At 35.8% G+C, this 23,423-nt stretch overlaps 1 protein-coding gene across 1 annotated transcript; it reads right to left on the bottom strand.

Annotated features, from left to right (window-relative positions):
* Positions 1 to 235: 235 nt before the first annotated feature.
* On the bottom strand, positions 236 to 12,361 carry LOC148931025 (dolichyl-diphosphooligosaccharide--protein glycosyltransferase subunit STT3A). The gene is made up of 23 exons (XM_089068576.1): positions 12,184 to 12,361; positions 11,927 to 11,989; positions 10,450 to 10,505; positions 10,277 to 10,348; positions 9,984 to 10,089; positions 9,822 to 9,872; positions 9,160 to 9,255; positions 8,960 to 9,019; positions 8,762 to 8,875; positions 7,614 to 7,700; positions 6,155 to 6,258; positions 5,551 to 5,646; positions 4,541 to 4,661; positions 4,346 to 4,426; positions 4,129 to 4,260; positions 3,825 to 4,043; positions 3,185 to 3,328; positions 1,863 to 2,049; positions 1,690 to 1,787; positions 1,366 to 1,445; positions 1,200 to 1,287; positions 711 to 800; positions 236 to 618 (listed from the first exon to the last, which is right to left on the bottom strand). Exons 1-23 carry the CDS (start codon positions 12,301 to 12,303, stop codon positions 559 to 561), a joined length of 2,325 nt encoding a protein of 774 aa, XP_088924702.1. The 5' UTR covers positions 12,304 to 12,361; the 3' UTR covers positions 236 to 558.
* Positions 12,362 to 23,423: the final 11,062 nt, after the last annotated feature.

The raw sequence follows: 23,423 nt of genomic DNA, 5'->3' as shown, positions 1-23,423 counted from the left end.
GACTCCCGATCAGGACAGCCGAGATATTTTGAGTTACCATTTTAATAAACATTGAATTCAGTTAAAACTTTTTGCAACTCAAATTTTGAATTCCCCTCGTTCAAATAATCATCTGAAATGCGGACATGGCTTTGTAAATTTCATGAAGGAGTGCCTGCCGTTAGACTATCTATTCAAAAAATAAGACACAAAACATGATTAAGCCTAAAACCTACTATAAGCAAAGCAGAAAAAATTAAATTTCAAAAATAAATTGTTATCGTAAGCTATAATCATGTGCAAGTTGTAGCAGTAGCAGCAAACAGAAGGCTCAGACCTAAAACAGCTATATTTAGATTACATGTTCCACAGTTCTGCAATAATATTCTAAATTAATTTTCTTATACAGTCAACAGCCTCATTAGCTAATACTGAAGTCAAAATTTGTTCTAAATTTTGCTCATTGATCAAGTAGTCTACAATATCCGGACGTAAGAGACCACAATCTCAATCGATCACCTCGTCTTCTGATTCTCTTCTCGATATTGAAGATCAAAGTCGTTTGACCCATTATCGTACTTACTGCCAGGGGTTCCTCTTCCTTGTACTTCTTTTCGAGCTAGTCGAAGTGCCAGATTTCTGCAAGGGTTTGGCATAAGTCAGTCTGTGATGGTGAAGTTCTAATATTGCCATCACTTATTATTTATTGAACATAGTATGGCATTGCATACCGATTTGAATCTCTTGGTTTTCCCACGGATTCTATTCTTGGGCGACTTCAATTTGTATATCCGAACCATCCAGTGATGAGTGGTGAAGACCTAAAGATGAGATACATACACGGAGAAATAAGATAACAGAGAGCTACACAATCACCATATCACCAACAAGATAGAGCTGCAAAACTAGTATGAATGTCTAGTCGTCTAAACTATCATCACAGGAAACTACAGTACTCCCTCCGTTCCACTTTAGGAGTCCCGGTTTACTACTTTTGGGTGTCCCACTTTAGGAGTCCCGGTTGAAATATTCCATAATTGGTAATAGGCCCCACATTCCACTCACATTTTATTATAAAACTAATATATAAAAGTAGGACTCACATTCCACTATCTCTTCTCACCAATTTTCCTTTATATTTCTTAAGATTCGTGCCGAACTCAACCGAGACTCCTAAAGTGGGACGGAGGGAGTAAAATTTTGTGAGAACGGAACTTTACCTCTTCGAAGTGAGTGAGTTTGAAATGCTTTTTCCCGATTTCAGTGTTCCTAACCCTGTCATACCCTCTACCATCTGTCTCTACAAACCTACAAGACAAAACAAAATCATATGGCAAATTTTTATGTGGTAGGAGAAATCCAAATATAAGACCGATAAATACGCACCTGAAATATGAAAGTTTGTACATGAGGGAGTTGAGCATGGTTGGAGTAGCTTGAGAATCAATCCGGTACTGACCGTCTCTCTGTTCAATGCCAGGATAGAATTAGTGAAAAAAACATGACATCGGATAAAAGCCTGAATGGAAAAAAAAAACTCCATATCTAGACAAAACCACACACACTGCACATTAGCTGATACTGGAATTATGAAGAAAGACGAGAAATTAAAAGCAACACCGGATTGACAAAATCAACCAGTACAATGACTAGAGACATAACAAACAAATAATTACATTAAAAAACAGAATGCTGCTATCAACTACTCACCAAATAGTCAGGTTCCTTGATGTGAGGAAACACACCTCCACCAATCCGAACCATCCACAGAAACTTATTAATGTCATCACTGGGATATCCAACAAGACCTGAGATAAAGTGACAGCTGTCAGGATAATATTCTCCTTGATTAAGAAAACTTTCTGACAAGTAATGAAGACAACCTCCGAAGACAACCAAAACATATTTTACATCCAACGAGTTGAAAATGTCCCAAGCTGCCTTTTCTGGAGATGACATTGCAGTACCAACAGTTGCAATATGTGTGTTATTCCATGTATTATTATCAACAATAACTGTACGGTTAGCCATAGCAGTTGTTTGGTAACCGTAGTCCCACCAAGATGCAACCTGGACCAAAATAGCAGCAGCAAGAAGACCAATAAGCTTGTTTCCTAGTTTGTAATAAAATGCTCATTATTTGTCACAGAAAAGCTCAGAAAACAGAAATTGGTATTGTTCGTGCTGAAACAATCTGAAGTCATCAAGAAAAAGGGTCAGGGCATTTTGTGTGAAGTTGCAAGGCGTGAACATAGACATATGTTGTACTAGTCCAGGCACCGCCAGGTTCAGAACCTCAAATAGAACGAGAGGATAATGACTGCTAAAATTTTACTTCATTAGTGGCTTTGGGTCCGTATCATTTTGATTTTGAGCATTTAAACTAAGAGAGAGGGGATAAAAGTAAGAGAGAAGGGGATAAAAATAAGAGAGAAGTAAGTATTAGTGGATTGTGACATTATTAGTAAATAGTAAGTATTTAAATGTTTAAAACTTTCCATATTAAGAAACTAGTCTAATTTTGGTGGACGGTCCAAAATGGTAAAACTAGTCTATTTTTTGTGGACAGAGGTAGTATCATTTATTAAAACAAATGTTGGCCCATTTTTCAACTTATCTACACACATGTATCATTTTTTCACTTATCTACACGCTTAAGGGATGGAGTGTATAAATTCTAGCCACTCTTGCCGAAATTCCCTGGTAATTCAGAATCTGAAACTAATTAAATGATTTTGATTAATCCGCGCGATCATGTGAATCATAAATCATAACCATTTTTTACTACGGCGATAAGGGCTAGTAAAAGTCTAGATTGAGACTAGTTAAGTTTAAGAAATGCAACATAAATAGTCCTATAAACACCAGTACTGTTGACAAGTGCAAGTGATAGTGGAGCATTTCAACACTAGATGCACTGTGCTCCTATAATTGCCTAATCTTTTTTCCGCTGCCGTTTTAGTTAACTAATTAATGGTTAGGGTGATTTCAAGTTGGATTTCTAGGATTTGATGCCCTGCATATGCTTCAGCGACATATGTTCTTATATATGCACAGCCACAGTTACAGATGTACACACGCTCACACACCTAACCTTGAAAAGTAAATAGAAAACAAAGAATTGCATAACCAGCAGAAGGATAAAGTGAGAACTTGTAATTGGCATGAAAGAAATCAAGATTCAAGAGGCAGCCTAACTACTTACTTTATCATCCACCTCAGTGTTATGGCTCAACCAAGCATATGCCTCTCTGAAGTCATCAAAGACATGGAGACCATCATGAGAACGAGAGGTTAAAACAATTGATGGAGCAGAATAAGCCTCTGCTGCAGCCCAGACACAATGAACCTACAACAAAAATTATTCTTAATTATTTGAAAATAGTATACACAACTATGAGAAAGGGTCTAGCACAATTTGACATCATGATAACTAATAACATATTTACACAATTTTGAGTTTCATTCAACTAGGCTAAATACACAGATGACAAAGATAATACTCCATCCGTTTCCTAAAAATAGAAATTAGTTCCATTTTGGTCCCGTTTCCTAATAGAAACTTTCTATTTTAGGATACTTCTTTCTCTCTATGAGATGGGACCCATTTTCCACTAACACACTTTTTCTTTCTATCCCTCTCTTACTTTACCAATTTTGTAGTAAAACCCGTGCCATTTCAAAAGTTCCTAGAAATGGAGGGAATACGTAATGAAGCAATAATCACAAAAGACAAAACATATCAGCAACAAATTCCTCTTACAACCATAATCCCATAGAAACCTTACACATTGCAGAAACATATAGTCAAAATATAATTGCTCGGCAATACATCGTATGCATACCACATAAAATGCTCCAAGCAAGACAAGTAAGATAACAGCCATCACTGAAGTCTCCAGGGGCAAGACCAAAAGCCTCTTTTCAACTCGGGATACAAGAGATGGTTTCTCTATGTTTTCTTTGTCCTTCTTTTTACTTTTCCTTGAAGATCGTTCCTTTACTGTGTCCTCACTTTTCTCAGACTTCACATCGTTATGAGTAACTTTGGTGGCATCCCCTGCCTTGTGAAGATCAGAAAATTTTCATCCTAGTTTAGTTACAGGCTATACCAATCACTTGATTCACTTGCATAATGAACTCACTTACATTGTCTTGGGGGTTTTGCGTTGTACCAACCAAGTGGAATTTAATTGATCTAGTGAAAACGTCAAAAGCTTCTGAAAGGGCAATACCAGACATTATACAAGCTGCTGGAGCTAGTACGAGCATTAGGCGCACCTACCACATTGTAACTTAAGTAATTTAGTTTGGGAGCAGAAAGTAAAACAACATCGTGATTGAGGTATGTCTCAGCTATGCATACCATGACCCCTGAAAAATATACTGATGTAACAATGTAGAGAACTGCAAAGGAGCTTGCATCAGACAATGGCAAAAAGCATGCCTGCATATTCCAACACAGATTATTATAATTAGTATTAGTATTTAAGTAAAAAGGGAGGAACAGAAACATCGCGTCAGTAAAGCTTTCTAAGAGAACAAATAATTGAGAACTTACAATAATACCAGCGGGAACCAAAAATGCTAAAACATTGATGTCCATAAAGTAAGATGGCCAAGTAGGGGGCTGATGTTCACTGACGCTTGCAATGATTGGTATGTACTTGCTTGCATAGGTTCTGTTCTCCATTTACATAGGATAAACAGCCAAAAATATATTCATAACAGTTACAGAAATGATAACATAGAAATAAAATTTGCTTGCATAGGTTCTGTCTCCAATTTAAACGGGAGAAAAGAGCCAAAAGATAATTAATAGCAATAACAATAATTCTGAGGGACAGAAAACAAAGTCCGTGCAAATATATTTGGGGTAGGCGGTAGCAAATATATTTGGGGTAGGCGGTAGCATATTACAGAACATTTGTAAAAAATATTATTGGGATCTTTCACCTCAGACTTACTTTTCAGTTTTCACAATAAGACCTTTTGAAACAGGAATCTGAATATAGAAGTTATGGTTTTAGGTTTTACATACAGAGTAAGAGCATGGCTCTAGGAGGAAGTTTTATTGCACCAAAATCTACAAAGTGTGAATTTTCATACCAATACAATTTTATGTGCCTTGCATAACTGGAAGATGGAAATGTTATGTCTGCAAGTTATTTTACAGCTAGCAATTAACTTTTCGTTTGCTTTGTTTAGTTGTTGATACATGCAAGCTGAAGCTGGCAGTCAGCCAAAATAATAGTATGATTTTCTCCTAATCTTAGAGAAGAAACATCAGCCCATGGTGCTTATATATTACTGAGGTCAATTCAACAGGACAAAGCTGGAAACAGATCTTTGAAATAAATATTGATGAAAAGATATACTCCCTATGTTTTGATGAACTCACTAGATGATAACAATATTTTAGAAGTTAGAATAGGTCACAAGTCAAAAAGAACGGCTTTAAAAGCCAGCATATTTCTTATACAGATAAATCAGGTATCTTTTAGTTTGTAAAGCCATTTAACATGCATGATTTGAGCAATAAATAGCATACTACACATATAGGCAACTTACGGATCAAGTAGACTCAGACTTCGTCCACTCCAGCCTTTTGTTGGGCTGGATGCTACCAATGCTATTAGCACAGCCAATACAGCAACACACAAAACCCTGAACATGAGAAACAATAATTAAGTGACTTGGCAAAAAAAGTCCTAGTCTACAAACTGTCCTATAAAAAAAGAACAGAATTTTTCACACCAAAACCCAGTCACATTCTAATTAACTGGATAGCCTTAGCACTACTACTATAGAGGAATGCACATAAGTAATAGAGAACAGAAGAAAATAGAAAAAGGGTGGTTAGATATGATGCTTCATACTCCCTCCCCGTCCACGAAAAATATAGCACTTTCATTTTCTGCACTCGTTTTGAAAAAATGATAATAAATAGTTAAAGTGGAGAGAAAGTAAAGTACGAGAGAGAATAATGTAGAGAAGTCTCTTGTCTATATTATTCTCTCTCTTACTTTTCTTTATCTCCACTTTAACTATTTATTATCATTTTTTCAAAACGAGTGTAGAAAATGAAAGTGACCTATTTTTCATGGACGGAGGGAGTATTTCTCATGCTGTTACAAACATCAGCGATAGAGTAGAATTTAGAGTGGAGACTTACATCCCAACTGATACAACAAGAGTAACTGCTACTTTGAACATTTGCGGGGTCAGAATTCCTTTGATATAATAGACAAGTGCCACAACATGTATTATGATAAAGACCTGAGTATAATTGTCAGAAGAACCACAACTTAATAATCTGAGAAACAGGGCTAGTGTCTAATATATGCTGCCACTTACAGTAATACAACTAATAAAACCATGTGAAACATTTCAATCACTAGTATGACTTGTGATTTGTGAAGAAGCACATCCACAGCAAAAGTATAAACTTCATATCAAGAGGGGAAGTCATTCTCAAGAGTCAAGACAGTTGACATACATTCATCTGTATTCTGTAATCAAGATGGTTTAACTTTCAAAATGTATTAACAAGATAACCTTTTTTGTCTACAAACAAAACAAATAGGAAGCTTGGTTAAGCGAGAATGACACCACACTCAAATAGGGGACCAAACAAGTAAAAGAAAACCTTCAATTCCTTCAATATTTTCCATATTTTCGTCTTCTACAATCGTCTGATCTCTATATTTTGGGGATATTAATTTATAAACTGATGCATATGTCAGAACATAGAAAACAAATAGTAACATTTACGAATCTTGGTATATGTCTTGATTTTCTAAGACTTAATAAACTTATGCATGAAGAAGAAAGAGAGGAAACACCCAAAGATATTGTTGACTCATTTCTGCGGCCCAGCTGCTGACAATAAAGGCATTGTGGCAATTTTGTAGAGTAAGGGATTCTGATACATTCCTGGAATCTATATAATATTCAGGTTCAAACCTCAATTGTTCATAAATGTTTAATTCAAAAGTTTTTTTTTTATGTCCTGGAACTAATAAAGCATCCCTTGCCCTTCCTAGACTTATTTGCTTCTTTCAGAAACCATGACACCGCTAATGGAATATGGGCAAGAAAGTTCTGTTGCACACTTTATATAATTTCTCCCTTAAGGCTTTAACAAGAAATTCCCAAATTCCACTTCATATCTCTCTTATAGTTAAATTCGGAAGGAAATCCCAGTTCCACAGAAAAGCACAGAAAGAGCCAACATGAGGTTCTAAGTCCTATTAATTTAACTTTATCAACATTGAGTTGCAACCACGAAATATACTACGTTTCCCCTTTACTCTAACCGCAGTTCTTATGTCCAACATCAGAAATAACAATTATATGTCAAACAGTGGAAGAAAAAGACCTCACAAGTTATAACTCAAGTAAGCAATATTATACACTCATCATTCTACATTAGTCTAAGAAATGCACGTAGTCCAGCAGTAGATAGCAAGATAATGGATCTGCAAACTCTGGAATTCAAAAAGCTCATATGCAGATTTGAAGCATGTTGCAGACTTCCAGCATGAAAAGACATCAGGTATCAGGGTGAAAAACACAAGAAAGCTACTCGTCAGGCATAATATCAACAGAGATTTAGAAACTGGACAGCTAACCAAGAATGACGCAAAATGCTCAGATGTCATGACAGCATTAAAACCAACAACAGGCACCAAAGCTGCTAGCAATGTTCCCAAGACGACCTGGATACAGAAATTTATGGTGTTGGAGAAAAAAATGATAGACCAGGAAAAAAATAAACAAATATAAAGTACATCTCCAGCAAGGCCACAGAAAGAAAAAACATGTGCTTCATATCATTTTTTGGTAATCATCAGGAGCATTGTTACAGGTCCGGCCACCTCTAAAGCAGGCAAAGTGTTATGGAAGGGAGAGAAAAGAGGAATTTCCCAGAAAAAAAATGAGTCATTCTAATTGGTAGTTTTCAAGTTTATTTATGTATCCAAAATCACATGGCCTTAATCTTATCTCTCAAGTTTTTACCCTAAACATCTTATAATAAAGGATCCTAGTCTCTTTGAGAGAGACTCAGAGACCAGAAATTAAATTTCATATCATCATATGATAGTCACGAGGAATGGGATGAAAACTTATGTGTTTGACAAATAGTTTAAATCCCTCCAAAAATTTAGATTAGTTGGCATTTTATTTGGTGAAACAATATCTAAAAGAAAAAAGAAAAAAACTAGATTGATTATGAGCCAAGTTTAACTTGTTTTGCTCTGTTTCCTACAATGTTTGAATTTGATTTAGCTTTTAAGAAGACACCATAAATCAACTCAAGAGCTTAATCTAAAGAGTTAGTTTTTCATCATCTCTAGAGCCTGAATCAATAATTTCCATTTCTCATCTAGACATTTACATTAGATAAGGAAATCATGACAGCCTGGTAAATTAGAGATCTACAAAGTGGTCTTCCATGATACAACTCTGAAAATACCAAGATCAACCATTAGATATTCAGCCATGGGGAAGGGTTAGCATTTTATTTTATTTTATTTTATTGGGATACCTAATGAAAGGATTAACAAAATTAGAGAAGAAGCTCTAGATGAGACAAATCTCTTCTTTCCAAAGTAATGTTTAACGATTCTCACGCAAACATCCTTACCTTTTGTAAGGTATAAAAAGTGTTATTTAATCATCACAGCGTTTAAATTCTGGCTGATAAGAACCCATTCATCACAATTACCAAATCATTCATAAACAATTTGCTACAAGTACAGATACACAAAATACTTACAAGGGGGGCATAAGCAATGTAGAGGCGTGGAGAATAGCGACCAGTTACTATGCATAGCAGCACATGCATCGGGATGAGATTTATAATAAAGGTGTACCCTCCCCAGGAGCAAACCTGAAATGATATATGAACAACATGAACACTGTCATTGAGCCTGAAACAAAAAGAGGAGAGCGAAAACTTCAGCAAAATACGCACCATGTAAAAGTACGCAATTGCATTTAGTGTAGCATAAAAAAGTGATCCAGTGTTCAACGTCTGCAGTGAATGAATATATATCGAGTCATGATTCCAAATTAGCTCGCAGAAGTAAGAATATCAGCTCTAGTCTTCGAGAAAATAAATTCTTTGTCAGGAGAAAACTAGTAATTCAGAAACAACACAGATTGAAATCTCACCTTTATATATAGATAGAAAGTGAAGATCAAAGCAAATATTGCAACTGCTTCATTGTCATAGCTCCCAGCCACAGATCTAGATATATATGATGGCACCTGCAAGAAGAGAAATAAATAATTATACAATAATTTCCCACAAGGATATCTCAAAACAAAACAAAGGAAAAGACGAAAGAAGGTGATTGTCATACATATTACATAAGCAACTGATTTTTTGTTACTGCCAATTAATTTGCAGCATAGCCTCTGATAAGTGGAATTGGAAATAAGTATACTTTGATGCTATACTGATGCCATATTACATTTACATGACCTAATGTTAGAATTAGTTAACCAAGCTAGATTTGTATACCTTAAAGATGCTATACTGCTACCCTATTACATGACCTCACTTTAGTAAGGGCTAAAATCATTTACATACACATGGGAAGCAATGGATACTGAATGCAACTGCTTTAACCACATTAAGTACAGGTTAATTGAACATCACATGTTTTAAATCAGGGTCAGGGCTAAAATCATTTACATAGGCATGGGAAGCAATTACAGAACATAAAAAGAATTACATGAATGTATGATGTGATTGCAAAAGCTAAAATACAAGATAATGTGTTCCGGATCTACACAAAATAACTAAAACAAAGAAATTGAAAACATAATACCATGGCCAGAAGAGCTGCAGCAGTCAAGCCAGCACCAGCACCTTTAATTTCCTAGACAAAACATATACCTCATCAAAAAACATGTCCAATAAAGATTCCCTGGTAAAGTCCATTAGCCTAGGCAGCAGCCACAAGAAGAGAGGCAATAGATTTATAAAGAACCTTAGTTAGAAGGTATGTGGCCCATGAAGCAAAGGCAGAAAATACAGGAGCTGTAAATACACAAACAGTTTCTACTGATAGAGGAATATTAATGGAGTTCAGTATCCTGTCAATAAATTTAAACAGATCAATTAGTGAAACAGGACTATAAGAAAAACAAGGGCGGTGTTATTAAAAATGATTTGATGAAAATCGAACAACTAAATAATTGTCAATAGAAATAACCGCATAAACTAAAGCTTCTCTGATGGATATATTGTTATTTATACAGAGCCAAAATATGTAATCCATACCACCATAAAGTACCCGCAGTTAGAGTAAGCCCAGGGTATACAGTTCCCCCAATCACACGTCCAAGAGGATACCTTGCCAAGATTTCGAAATAATGTCAATACAGCAAAATTAGGGCACAATCATAAAATTTTCCCACAAAACACAAACTAGGTGTTGCAAATACAGAAATTACCATGTTCGGTCGTCAAACCAATTCCAGAAGTCATATACTCCACTTTTTGTAAGAAACTGTAATCATCAAACTTATGTCACTAAATTTGCTTCATGCAGACATCAAAATCCAAAGAAGGATAAGAAATGTAGATTTGACATATAGAAGACAAGGCACAAGAAATGCAATACAGAAGATGGTCAGTCTTCTGTGCTGTGAAGAGGTTAAAACTGACTTAAGTTACAACACGTATAAAAATACAACTTGATGCAATGGAGTCCTCAGAGAACTTAGATAACCAATTTTATATAGACAAAAGATGAAAAGTTAAGTTTACCAAATTAAAAGTTGGTCAAGCACACCAACCTCGCAGACATGATCTGGGCTACGCTGTTGTTTTAACTTTTCAATGTATGTCATTGGCAGATTCATATTCAGTTCATATTTGGAGGAGACGGGGTCAAAACCAAGTTTCTTGAACATAATAAAATCCATCTCTCTTCCACATACAGATCATATACTATACTTTTCTCTTACGCTCATTGATCTGTTCTCCAAATCAACATTTCTGTTTCAAACTCCCTTTAGGGTTAAGCGTGTTTTTTCAATGCGAGTATAAATGCATCCAACTTTCTTATACTTTTTGGTAAATTGCAATTATATTATCCCAAAACTTGTACCCTACAGGCTACATCATGTGTTAGGAACTTACGATAAGACATCTCATACTACTAATTCAATTGACCAATTCAAAGGGTTTTTAGATCTTTAGAAACCTGAGTGCCATATCAAACATGAGATGGAAATACAAGGCACCCCCACAGGGCAAATATGCTATTTCTACCACCAAGATAGCCAAGAACCCTTATATGAGCAGCTTATAGAAATTATTAACAAAAAATGTGAGAAATTATTATTATTTGAACTAATCTGACCAATATAACACATTAATAAGTTCTATTCATTTGAATCTTCATACAAAGTACTCCCTCCGTCCCCCTCTAAGTGACACATTTCCTGGATATCCCACCTAAATGACACATTTCTTAAAATAGAAACATCCCTCTCTACTTTCTCTTACTCGTACTCTATCCTCTATCCACTTAACTCACAAAACAACACAACATAAAATCCCGTGCCAAAAAGGACGCTCCCCTTAGGGTGGGACGGAGGGAGTAAAATTTTATCTCTCGAATCATGGGTTTTAGAAACACACCACATTACATGAATGGTGATTTGCATTTGAATTCCATTGAGAATGACAAAAAATAAAAACTGAACTTTTATAGACCTACACAATTTTGTTTATCATGTTGATATCTTACCAAATGCAGATATTTAAACCCATTTGGCAAGTTGTAGTGTAAGTAATTCTTCGCTAACGTAAATCCTCCCACTCAAAACACGTCACAATGAAACAAGGAAAGAAGCAAATTCATTTTCTCGCACAAATTGATCATGAAGAATACCATAAATTTCATAAAAAAAACAGACTAACCTGTGTCACTCTGTAATTGAAATAAGGATCGAATTCATGAATTACACTCTCATACTTAATCACCTGCGCAAAAAAAATTGAAAGCAAAAAACAAAAAATCAAACAATTAAATTAAAATATATAAATCGTCGATTCAGCTCATTCACTAGAAATTAACAAATATACATTTTCCACTTAGGGTTCGATCGATCAAATTTATGAATTTACACAAATGCGCATGAATGAGTGGACGCAGACAAAGGAGGAGTAGGATTTACTGAGAATAAACGGATCGAGAAGGCCATAACGCCGATCAGCAACAGAACGGCAAAGGAGAGAACATTTCCGAATGCGTGGCGGAAAGTGGCGGATTGAGAAGTAGTCTCCTGGGCGGCCATCGACGCTGTTGAGTGAGAGAATGAGAGTGAAGGCGGGTTTTTGAGGTATTGACTTTACACAGGACACAAATATGACTGCACCACGCACATTTGTCCTCAGATGATTGGTTCAATACATTTACTTTGGATATTACAAAAATTCCTTATTTTGCTATTGTGCATGGTATCCAGGTTTTATCTTTGAGATGTCTTAATTACGAGCATCTAAAATAGCGGCTAGCCGATTTGCATCGCTAGCCGGTCGGTTAGCCGAACCATTGCAACCGGCCAGCCGAGAATCGGCAAGAAAATCAGCGTGGGTTAACCGATTCGCGTGCGCTGGCCGCCATTGTGGCGTGCCGATCGGCCAACGCCAATTTTCGTTTTTTTTTTATTTTATTTTTTAAAAACCTATATATACGCGATTTTAGTTTCATTTTCATTTGCACCACTTGTTTTAACGAGTTTTCTCTCTCTCTAACTTTCTGTACAAGAGCAACATCAAGCGATGGACAACAACGAGTCCAGTCCGGCGATGAGCGGTTCTCATATTCCCACGGTACCCGTGGGATCTGGATGGTGCCAGATGGGCGGGCAGATGGGCCCAGAGTTTAACGTCCCTTGGCAACAGTTGATGGAGATGATGGCTGGAGCGCCGGGGGGAATGCAGGGGGGGAACCAGGTGGGGATGCTGTGGGGGATGCCGGGCGGGGTGCAGGTGAGCGGCGGGCAGTCAGCGCCGGGGTGGGGAGGTATGCCCCAGATGCAGCAGCAGATGATGCAGTGGATGATGGGGATGATGTGGCAGGGAGGGATGCAGCCCGGTATGCATCCCGGGATGCAGGAGCCACCGGGGAGGGGGGGACATGGTCTATCGTCCCTCTCTTGATTTTTTGACGGCTTCGTCTCACACGTCGACCCCAGTGGAGACGCAGTTCACTGGCGATGACCTTTTGTCATTGCATGAGATGGGGATCAATCTTGGGGAGTCGGACACTCCCGTTCCAGCGGGTCGGGTCGCGCCGAATAAGAAGGGCAAGGTGGTCGGTGAGTCATCGCAGCCCGCTGATCACGACACTCCCACACGGAGGAAGTGGACGGAGGATGAGTACGCCGGCATGGCCAAGGCGTGGTTGTCGGTCTGCGACGATCCGCTGGTTGCGAACAACCAGCGGTTCGTCAACATGTGGGCGAAGATTAGAGCAGCCTACGGGAGGAACTGCCCGCACGGGAAGGACTACAGCAGGGAGGAGTGCCGGAAGGGGTGGGAACGGATCAGGGTCGCGGTCGGCTGATTTTCGGGGTTATACGCCAACGCCCTCCGCCAGCTAACTAGTGGGCAGAATGAGGAGGACGCCCGGAGGACAGCGGAGAGTCAGTTCCCCTTGCCGGGGAAGTATAAGGAGTTCACCTTCTGGGAATGCTATGTGTTGCTGAAGGACTCCGAGAAGTTCCAGGCGGGGTGCGACGCTGGGTGGCCGAAGAAGCAGAGGCTGAACTATTCCGGTGACTACAGCGGTAGCAGCGGCGGATCCCACGACCTCCCCCGGATGCTGAAGAGTTTTCGTCCCCTCCATCCTCTACTCGTCGCCCTCGCCCGGTTGGCCAAAAGCGAGCGCATATACAAAAACACATATATTTTATAATTTCAAAACTAACATTTATCAGGTACATATTTCAAAACATTCTGATCAACAGTGGGACCCTCTCACCACTCTATATGCTACACATTTATCTACATGCAAAAATGATGAGGAGGAGAAGGTTGTCAAAATGCGTCAGCCGCCGACCCTGATAACATGTGGAGTTTGTATATCTCACATTAACCGAAACATCACTGATATCTTTTCCTGAAAAATATTAGTGGTTTATATGAGCCACAACTCAGTGCATATAAATTTTCACCTTTAATTTCACACACAAATATCAAACACATTCTTTCACCAACATATATCACCAAAAGTAATAAATATCATAAACAATTTAATATTCATATGCATATGCCTCTCCGTTCTTTTTATTATTCTGTGACAGATCAAGTCTTGTATCTGCCCGAGATTTCCATTGTACACGACCCGTAGGTCCCTTATATTTATTTGACCTTTCCACGAAGGTCCCTCTTTGATTTGACATTTCCACAAAGGCCCCTCTTTGCATATTTTGACTTTTCCACGAAGGCCCCTCTTTGATTTGACCTTTCCACGAAGGTCCCTCTTTGCTCTTTGTATTGACCCATAGGTCTACTATCATGGTATATGACTCGTAGGTCTATTTTCATTTCCATTGATATCAGACCCAGAACTAGATTGTCACATATCCTCTTTAAGGGTTAATTCTTCTTTTGTTCTAGGATGTTAATTGCATTCCATCTTAATGAAGAAGAATAGATTTGTTCCCAGTTAGGGAGTGACGCATAAAGGTTATGCGTCTTTAAAAGTAAAACGCATAAAGGTTATGCGTCTTTACGCAATGACACATAAGGATTATGCGTCGTTAGGTGAAAATGCAAATAAAATTAGCGTTTTGGAGTGACGCACAACTGTTATGCGTCTTTCATTAGTGACGCATAACCGTTATGCGTCTTTCATTAGTGACGCATAATGGTTATGTGTCTTCGAGTCGCGATTTAAACAGCAGAAACACATTTCGACAGAGACAGCGAGCAAAGTCGCGATTTTCTATCTTCTCCGGCGCATTTGTCCATGTTTTCCGGCGAATTTCAAACATATTCGGTATTTGTTCTTCAATTTGGCTACATTCATCATTATTCATGTTAATTTTGCTCTACTTTGTTAGTTTTACCCAATTTATTAAAAATTAGGGCTTATAGAAAAAATGTCTCAAGCCAGTGACGGCCAGTGAAAACACGACCGTCTGCTCTCAAGCCCCACAGGGTTTGCACATCCTGTAAGGTTACAGTAACCTCTCCAACTGGTAGGTGGAAACAGTGTGTCTCAGGCCTCCAGCGCTCGATCAAGGCAGTGATAAGCTCGTTGTCTACCCTCATCGGCCTTCCACATTCCAACAAGCCTTTGAAACCCCATACATCAAGCAAATCCTTCACAGTTGGATGCATTTGCACCTATCCAGACCTTACTTTCCGTCCGACGAACTCTAAACACATTTGATGTGCCATTCGCCAACAATGAGGCTGAAATGTGTTCGTTTTGATGAAATAGTAATGATGGATCCTCAGGTCCATAACATAATTGTTCTTCAGAACTTGAAGATGCCATCTGCTTCAAAATAATCAACCAAATTGAATCAACATTCCAACTTAATCATAAGCTCTAAACCCAAATAATCACCCAACTTAATCAACATTCCAACATTCCAAAAAATTCCAACATTCCAACATTCCAACTTAATCAACATTCCAACATTCCAGCTTCAAAATAATCACCAAAAATAATCACCCAACTTAATCAGCATTCAATTTTAATCAACATTCTATTTTAATCACAAAAACTCAACAATCCAACTTAAATTGCAACTACAACTGAAAAACACACTTCAATTCAAGTTAATCAAAAAATTCAACTTCAACAATCCAACTTCATCAAAAATTGAGTCACTTACTAATTATATACATGTGAAACACACAAATAGGCAACAAAACAACAAAAATCGTCCGAAATTTCATCAATTTCACCCTAAACCCTAACTTTGTTAAATTAGGGAAAACATACAGAAATTAAGCAATAAAGAATAAATGTAGCCAAATTGAAGAGCAATTACCGAAATATGTCTGAAATTCGTCGGGAAAAGATGGAAATCGCGTCGGAAAAGATGGAAAATCGCCTGCTTCTTCAATTTGTTTTCGCGATTCTGCTGTCTGCGTTCTGCCGCTGGTAAAAATTCGACTGAAAGACGCATAAGCTTTATGCGTCACTAACAAAAGACGCATAAGCTTTATGCGTCACTAAAGAAAGACGCATATGGGTTATGCGTCACTTACTAAAGACGCATCAGTGTTGTGCGTCATTCTAAAACGCAAATTTTTTGTGCGTTTTTGATCGACGACGCATAAGACTTATGCGTCATCCATTAAAGACGTATCACCGTTGTGCGTTTTACTTTTGAAGACGCATAATGATTATGCGTCACTCCCTAAGTTGGAATAAAACTAAAGCCCTTCATTAAAATGGAATTCTACTAACATGCATTAATAAAAATAGAAATAACCCCCTCTTTAATCTAATGATGCAAATAATTCTAATGCTATATAAAAATATATTCATAGCACCACTCACATATTCAATATTCCACCATCAATATCAAATAACGCATAACTATTTTAATCCCGCATCATATAATACAAATATTCACTCCAATTTAATACATAGCAATCAATCACATAAAATATGTAAAATTAAAAGTGTGATTTATACACACCTGAATACTGTAGATACTCTAATTGAGCCTTTGATTCTACTTAGGACTGTGTATCATCTTCTTCGCCAAATTGGCTTGATTTAGTTTGCTATTCTACCTTTTCAAAATATTAGCTGAACATTGTTTCTTCACTTCTATAATTAGGAGCTCACGTTTTGAGTCTACCATTTTCTCGTAGACTTCCTCTAAAAAAATTCCCCCTTCTAACTCTAGTCATATAGATATAAATATATATTAAAGAGTCGGTGTAAAATATGACTAGCTTTTCAACTATCATAGTGTTTGCCTACTATCTAAATTACTCACACGTATAACTCTTGTAGGCACATATGTCATGCAACCTATTTATATTATATTAATTATCAAACTATTAATCACCATGCATTAAGGGCGTATTCCATGCACACACACGTTACATATATATGCACACATATATACACTTCCTCATGCATACTTGTTAACCTTTAATATATTTCTCATACACCTATACCATCTTTATATATATATATATAATTAGTTTAATCTATATTTCCATAATACATATTCACATTATTACACATGCACACACACTCATACTTTTCCAATAATTATGTAATATACGTATATATTTCTTCACAAAAATACTCTTAAAAGGATAAAGCTTAATCACTGAAAGCCCAAATATAAATGGCGTCCCATATGTATATACTGTACATATAATATGTAAAAATAGAATAATGCACATTGTTTTACTTTACTCTAAACACACGTACACTCGTATGTATGTAAGCGACTATATTACTTTCACATAATTTATTAACATATAATTTTTGATACTTATTTATTATTTCTATAACTTAAATAATAATACTTCATACTAATATTTAATAAAAATAAAAACATGTTATTATGTAAAATAATATGTGATGCAGGTCAGGGATATCACAATAGCATTGAACGGATCTAAAGTATAGACACGTCTTTGTTGCTATCTACTGTAAGACGATATCTTGGAGATTTTAATATTTCTTAATCTTTGTAATAATATAGGACACACGTTATTTAATCATACGCTGCTTTGACCTATCAATAGGTGCGGGTTTTTCGCAATCCAATATTTCTGATATCTTAGGTAGTACTCCGTTCCTTCATAGTTGAGTCATTTTTCCATTTCAGGAAGTTTCTTCATAGTTGAGTCATTTCTATATATGGTAACCTTTTCTCTTTCTTACTTTACTTTATCTTATTTTATTCTTTCTACTTTATTCACTTTATACTTTATTCTCTCTACCTTTTCCCCTCTCTTACTTGTTTATCTATTTATTAAACATACCCAATATTCCTTTCTAAAACTCCGTGCCGAAAAGTTTCGCCTCAACTATGGCGAAACGGAGGAAGTAGTAATTAATACTAGTATGGTGTTAGTTTTATTGTTACATTGAAACGTGTGCCTGCGTGGTTTGACTATATCCCCAAGAGGTGTTCAAGAGAAGTTCTATTATTCGGAAACCCGACCGGTTTGGATTTAATCCAAGAATAAATAGAAAAGGAAGTTATATTTTTAATATACATCTCGTACTAGACAAACTCTTGGAAATAAAAAGATATTAATTAATTTAAAGTCTATAGCAGACTACAAATTAATTAATAGATATAGAAAGTCTTAGACACGGGAAATAATATATTAAAGAGGATAACTCGGATTGCTTGTAATCACGGATTGGATGGGCGGTTAGTATTTCTTCGATAGCGACACAAGAAATATTCCATTGGTCTTATATTGAATTACGAGTTATAATTGAATTAGTAAAGAAGGTCCAATTGGGGAGGCCCAGTCCAAGCCCCATAGATCCCTAACCTAGCCCATCATAAACTCTATAAATAAGGATGTAAGGAGAAGAGACAAACACACAACACAACAAAACACAACACAACACAAAACCCTAGCCTCCACATCAAGGATTTTCGGCCCTCTCTCTCTCATAGAGGAACTCAAACATTCCATATTGTGTGTTCTTGGCTTTCTTGTCTTCTCCTTCAAGATCCTTATAATTTCTAAGAGATTCCTCCCACAAGGAATTTAGATCTATAGAGTAGGATCACAGCTTAGAAGATCCTTGGTCTTGCAATCACAATCAAGCTTCAAGATCTACACGTGGAGAAGTAGCAAGCCACTTCAATTCTTTGGAGAATCATAATTGTAAGTATTTAACACCATAATTTAATTATAAATTATGTGATTAATTGCGTAATAATATGTCTCTACATGTTCAAGCATGAAATTGAATCGATCCACATAATCTTCTAAATAGATTCTTTTGTGGATTTATTTAATTTGCAATTTCCGCTGCGCCAATTACCCAACACTCAAATCATATTAACACGATTTCCTTCATCACTTTCCCCTAAAAAAAATACCTATATTTCAAATTCAATTCGAGAAGACTTTTTTTTCTCTCTCTCTGTTAATACTTTGTTTGAATGTGTATCTCTCTCTCATAATACGAATTTAATTGCTATGAGGAATTATAATATACTGTCGGACCGGGATGTGAAGTCAACAACAATCTTTGACATTGTCGGTGCAATTTATGAATGCACACTAGTTGTATATTGTTACAACACGGTCATCTTAGTTTGCAAATTTGATTTGTACTCCCCTGTCCCTTAAATATTGTCACAGTTTGACCGGGTACGGGTTTTAAAAAATATAATGGAAAATGAATTGAAAAAGTTGGTAGAATGCAAGTCCTACATTTAAAGTATTAGTTTTATAATAAAATGTGAGTGAGAATAAGTTAGTGGAATGTGGGATCCATTGCCAAAAATAGTATAAAATGAAATGTGACAAATTTTGTGGGACGGACGAAAATAGAAAAATGTGACAAAATTTCAGGGACGGAGGGAGTACTTTTTACTTACTTCATACTCCATCTGTCCACAAAAAATAGATCACAATTACCATATTTGGCCGTCCATAAAAAATAGATCACAAGCATTTATGGAAAGATTCCCTCTTATTTTTTCTCCTTTTATCTTACTTTTTTCTCCTTCTCTCTTACCCCACATTCTACTAACACTACTTCTCTCTTAATTTTTCTCATTCTCTCTTACCTTTTTTCCCTTATTTCTTACTTTACCAATTGTACATTAATACTTGTGCTATACATAAAATGATCTATTGTTTGTGAACGGAGGAGGGAGTATCGTATATAAGGATGTGTTTCAAATTTCCAACCACAAAACCAACAATACCCAACAAAAACCGTAATGGCAAAAGAATAGGAAAACAAAAGGAGAAATACTGGCAAGTCGTGAAGCCAATGGAAGTAAGCAAGGGGACATCAGATCAAGCCGCACCCAAGCAGTGGCGGAGCCAGGATTTTAGTCCTGGGGGGCCCAAATTAATATATTAAAATTTTTGTAGTGTTTCTTTGTCAACGACGCGGAAATGACCCTGACATAAGTAGTAGAGTATTGCGCGCTAGAGATAGACAATGAGATAAATAATTAGAGGATTAGTAATAGAAAATTTAGAGATACTGTAAAAACGTCGACCATCGAAAAAAGTTAAAGAATAATATTTTTATAATAAAGATCATAGTACTATTGAAACTGGTTTTACCAATAATATATAGTAGTATAGTACTTATATATTTACAAAATTATAGAATTACTTTCTTCTATTCTATATTGTATATAATTATAAATAAAATTATTTATACAAAATTAATAGCTAATAAGTTTATACAAGATAAATTATTATGAAAAATTGTTTACAGCATAAAATAAATTTATAAGATTATACTCCCTCCGTCCCAAGATAAGTGACTTGTATTCCTTCTTGGAGTGTCCCACTATAAGTGACCTATTTCCATTTTTAGCAAAAAGTCATATCTCTTACTTTATTCTCCACCTACTTTATTCTCTCTTCTCTCCTCTACTTTTCCTCTCTCATACTTTACTCTCTCCACTTTAACTTATTTAAATATCATTCCTTAAATCCCGTGCCCAAAAAAAGTAGGTCACTTATCTTGGGACGGAGGGAGTATAAAATTGGTAGAGAAATTAAAGTCCAAAAGCGGCATAAAAAAATAAGATTATATTAAATTGGTAGGGAAATTAAAGTCCAAAAAGAGGCATAAAAAATACTCAAAATCATATTGCTAGAAGGAAGGATCAAACCCTGCCCATTTCAATTAGTGACAAGTTTTCAAGCCAACTGCACCAATTCGTCATTTTTAATTTTTGCGTACATATAGCATATATAGCGATAACTGAAATGGCTGGGGGGCCCAAGGGCCCCCCTGGCCCCACCGTGGCTCCGCCAGTGCACCCAAGTCTCATTAATTTTAGAATTTGTTATTAATAACCCGATTATCTTCTCTAATAGTATTCAATGTCCCTTTCTCCTATTTTCTAAATAAAACCACTATTATATTTTTATGCATGTAAAGTGTAATATCCCAAAGTTATAATTTAGAAATAGAAATGGGAAAATCTAGGATTTTAGTAGTATATGTTTTTAGGGGTGTGCGTGTATGTATGTATATTTTTGTTCATATGATAGTTAAAATTGGAAAAGAAAAGTCAATGTGTACGTACACAAAAAGTAAAATAATGAAGGAAAAGAATTGTTACCGTGAGGAAAGAAAAATGATATAAAAATGAATTAAAAAAACATAAAAAAAAAGAGAATGTGATGAAAAGAAAATAGAAGTGATGATCTTTGAGTGTGACTAAATAGTAAAAATAAAATGTGGCTGCTGGAGAAATAAAGACGATGAAAGGAAATATAAAAAGGAATATAGAGTGAGGAATAAAATTAAACCACAGTTCCTCTAAGGATGCACTCAAAAATATCAAATTTTGAGTTCACAACTTTCTATAAATATCATCCATTAGATTAATACATCAGACGATCTGGAAACATCCACCTGGGATTTAGTTATTGTGCTGCATATATACTTATTATTGCATTGACCCTATAGTACGCCAATCAATTCAGTTAGTTGTATTTACCTTCCCATATATTGTTGATGCATTAACTATTTTACATATGGGAAGTTATTTTTTCTTTCTTTTAAGGTTATATTCCCTCCGTCCCATTAAATATGCAACATTTGGAAATCGGCACGGATTTTTATGTAGTGTTATTTTGTGAGTTAATGAAGAGAGAGTAAAGTAAGAGAGATGAAAAAGTAGAGATAAAGATGTTTCCATTTTAGGAAACATTTCATTTTTAATGGAACAAACTAAAAAGGAAAACGTTTCATTTCTAATGGGACAGAGGGAGTACAATTTTTTCAACACAAAATATCTCAATCAAAAATCCAAAATAATTATAATTATCTAAATAAAAATTTACAGATTAACTGTAAGCTTAAACTCTACAATGTCGAATTTCATAATTTCATTGACAAGAGTGTTCATGAATATCATCTATTAGAATGTAATATTTCGGTCTAATTAAAAATGTATTTCATCTGCAGATTTAAGTATTTTATTTCGTTTTTAGTTTCAATAAAAGATTTAATTGGAATGAAATGTATAAGGTTCGTATTTGAGTTTTATGTTTTACTAAGTGCATCATATGCTTTACCAAATAAATAGTTGCATCTGAATGCACAAATAGTTGCATTTTATACACGAGAAATTGCTTGCATTTTATAAATATATGATTGCTAACAAATTAACAATACTCAAATCATTGCACCATAATAATCATGTTAATATGTCATCGCATTTCATTGTACCAGGATATACGTTGCTTTGGAACAAATAAGGTGCGCATTTAGTACCAAAACAATTGCATCAGTAAACATATTGGATACAATACTCGTTTGAAAATACATGAGCATACAAGTCTGCACAACATGTTACGAAATGCATCAATATTAAAAGACATTCTACCAATCCAAAATAATGGATCATAAAAATATCACAATTCTACTACAAAATTACAATTGTACTCGGTGACATCAGACATGTAGTCTATAAAACTCCGAATCTTTGGTTTGAGCCGTCCCCAGGTGTTTCAATCAGAGCATATTCCATTAAAATTAGGAAACACCTTTTCAAATTGTTGCAATCGGACTCGCAAAATTTTTCGGAGAATTCTTGGAATAGTCATTTTATGTCCTTTTGTGTTTACTGCAAATTTTCACCATCGTCATTTCCAGTCTCATACTAATTGCTTCCTCCCTTTCGGCGCTTGTTACCTGTTGGTTAAATAAAATCACTTGAGTCAGGCAAGTATAATCCAAATACAGTTCGTAAATAAATACATATTTATTGCATCAACCGTAAAAAAAAATATTGCATTTTCTATGATTTAAAATATGCAGCAATTTATGAAAATAAAACCCCCAAAAAGTACAAAATATAAGTATGAACCAATCTAAAAATGTGAGACACGCACGGCTCTAATTTCTAAAGCTAAAACAACACTAATTAAAAATACTACTCCCTCCGTGTCTCAGATTAGGAGTTAGATATAGTTATGACTCGAGTTTTAAGAAAAAGTTGAAGTGTGTAATAAATGAAGTAAGATGGTGGAGTGTGTAATAAATGAAGTGAGTTGGTTGAAGGTGGATCCCTTTTGACATTTTAGATTTAAAAGATGTTTATTAGTTTATTTTAAGATAGATAATGACATTTTGATGAACAAAAGAGTAAAATTGTATGACCAAATATGAAAAATTCTAAATGTGACTCTTAAACTGAGACGGACTTTTATGAGAAAAAGTGACTCTTAATACGAGACG

Source organism: Salvia hispanica, chromosome 3 (assembly GCF_029641045.1).
Source record: "Salvia hispanica isolate PSC_SH4W2 chromosome 3, Shi_PSC_v1, whole genome shotgun sequence".
NCBI lineage: Eukaryota > Viridiplantae > Streptophyta > Magnoliopsida > Lamiales > Lamiaceae > Salvia > Salvia hispanica.
This window is presented reverse-complemented; position numbering and strand designations above follow the sequence as displayed.

What these genes read in the sequence shown, in the direction of transcription:
- LOC148931025 (XM_089068576.1), bottom strand. Translation starts at nt 12,303, where the DNA reads ATGGCCGCCCAGGAGACTACTTCTCAATCCGCCACTTTCCGCCACGCA. An exon ending in TCAATTACAGAGTGACACAG is followed by an intron (nt 10,506 to 11,926) that starts GTTAGTCTGTTT and finishes TGATGATTACAG; the next exon opens with TTTCTTACAAAAAGTGGAGT. An exon ending in ACTGCGGGTACTTTATGGTG is followed by an intron (nt 10,090 to 10,276) that starts GTATGGATTACA and finishes ATTTATTGACAG; the next exon opens with GATACTGAACTCCATTAATA.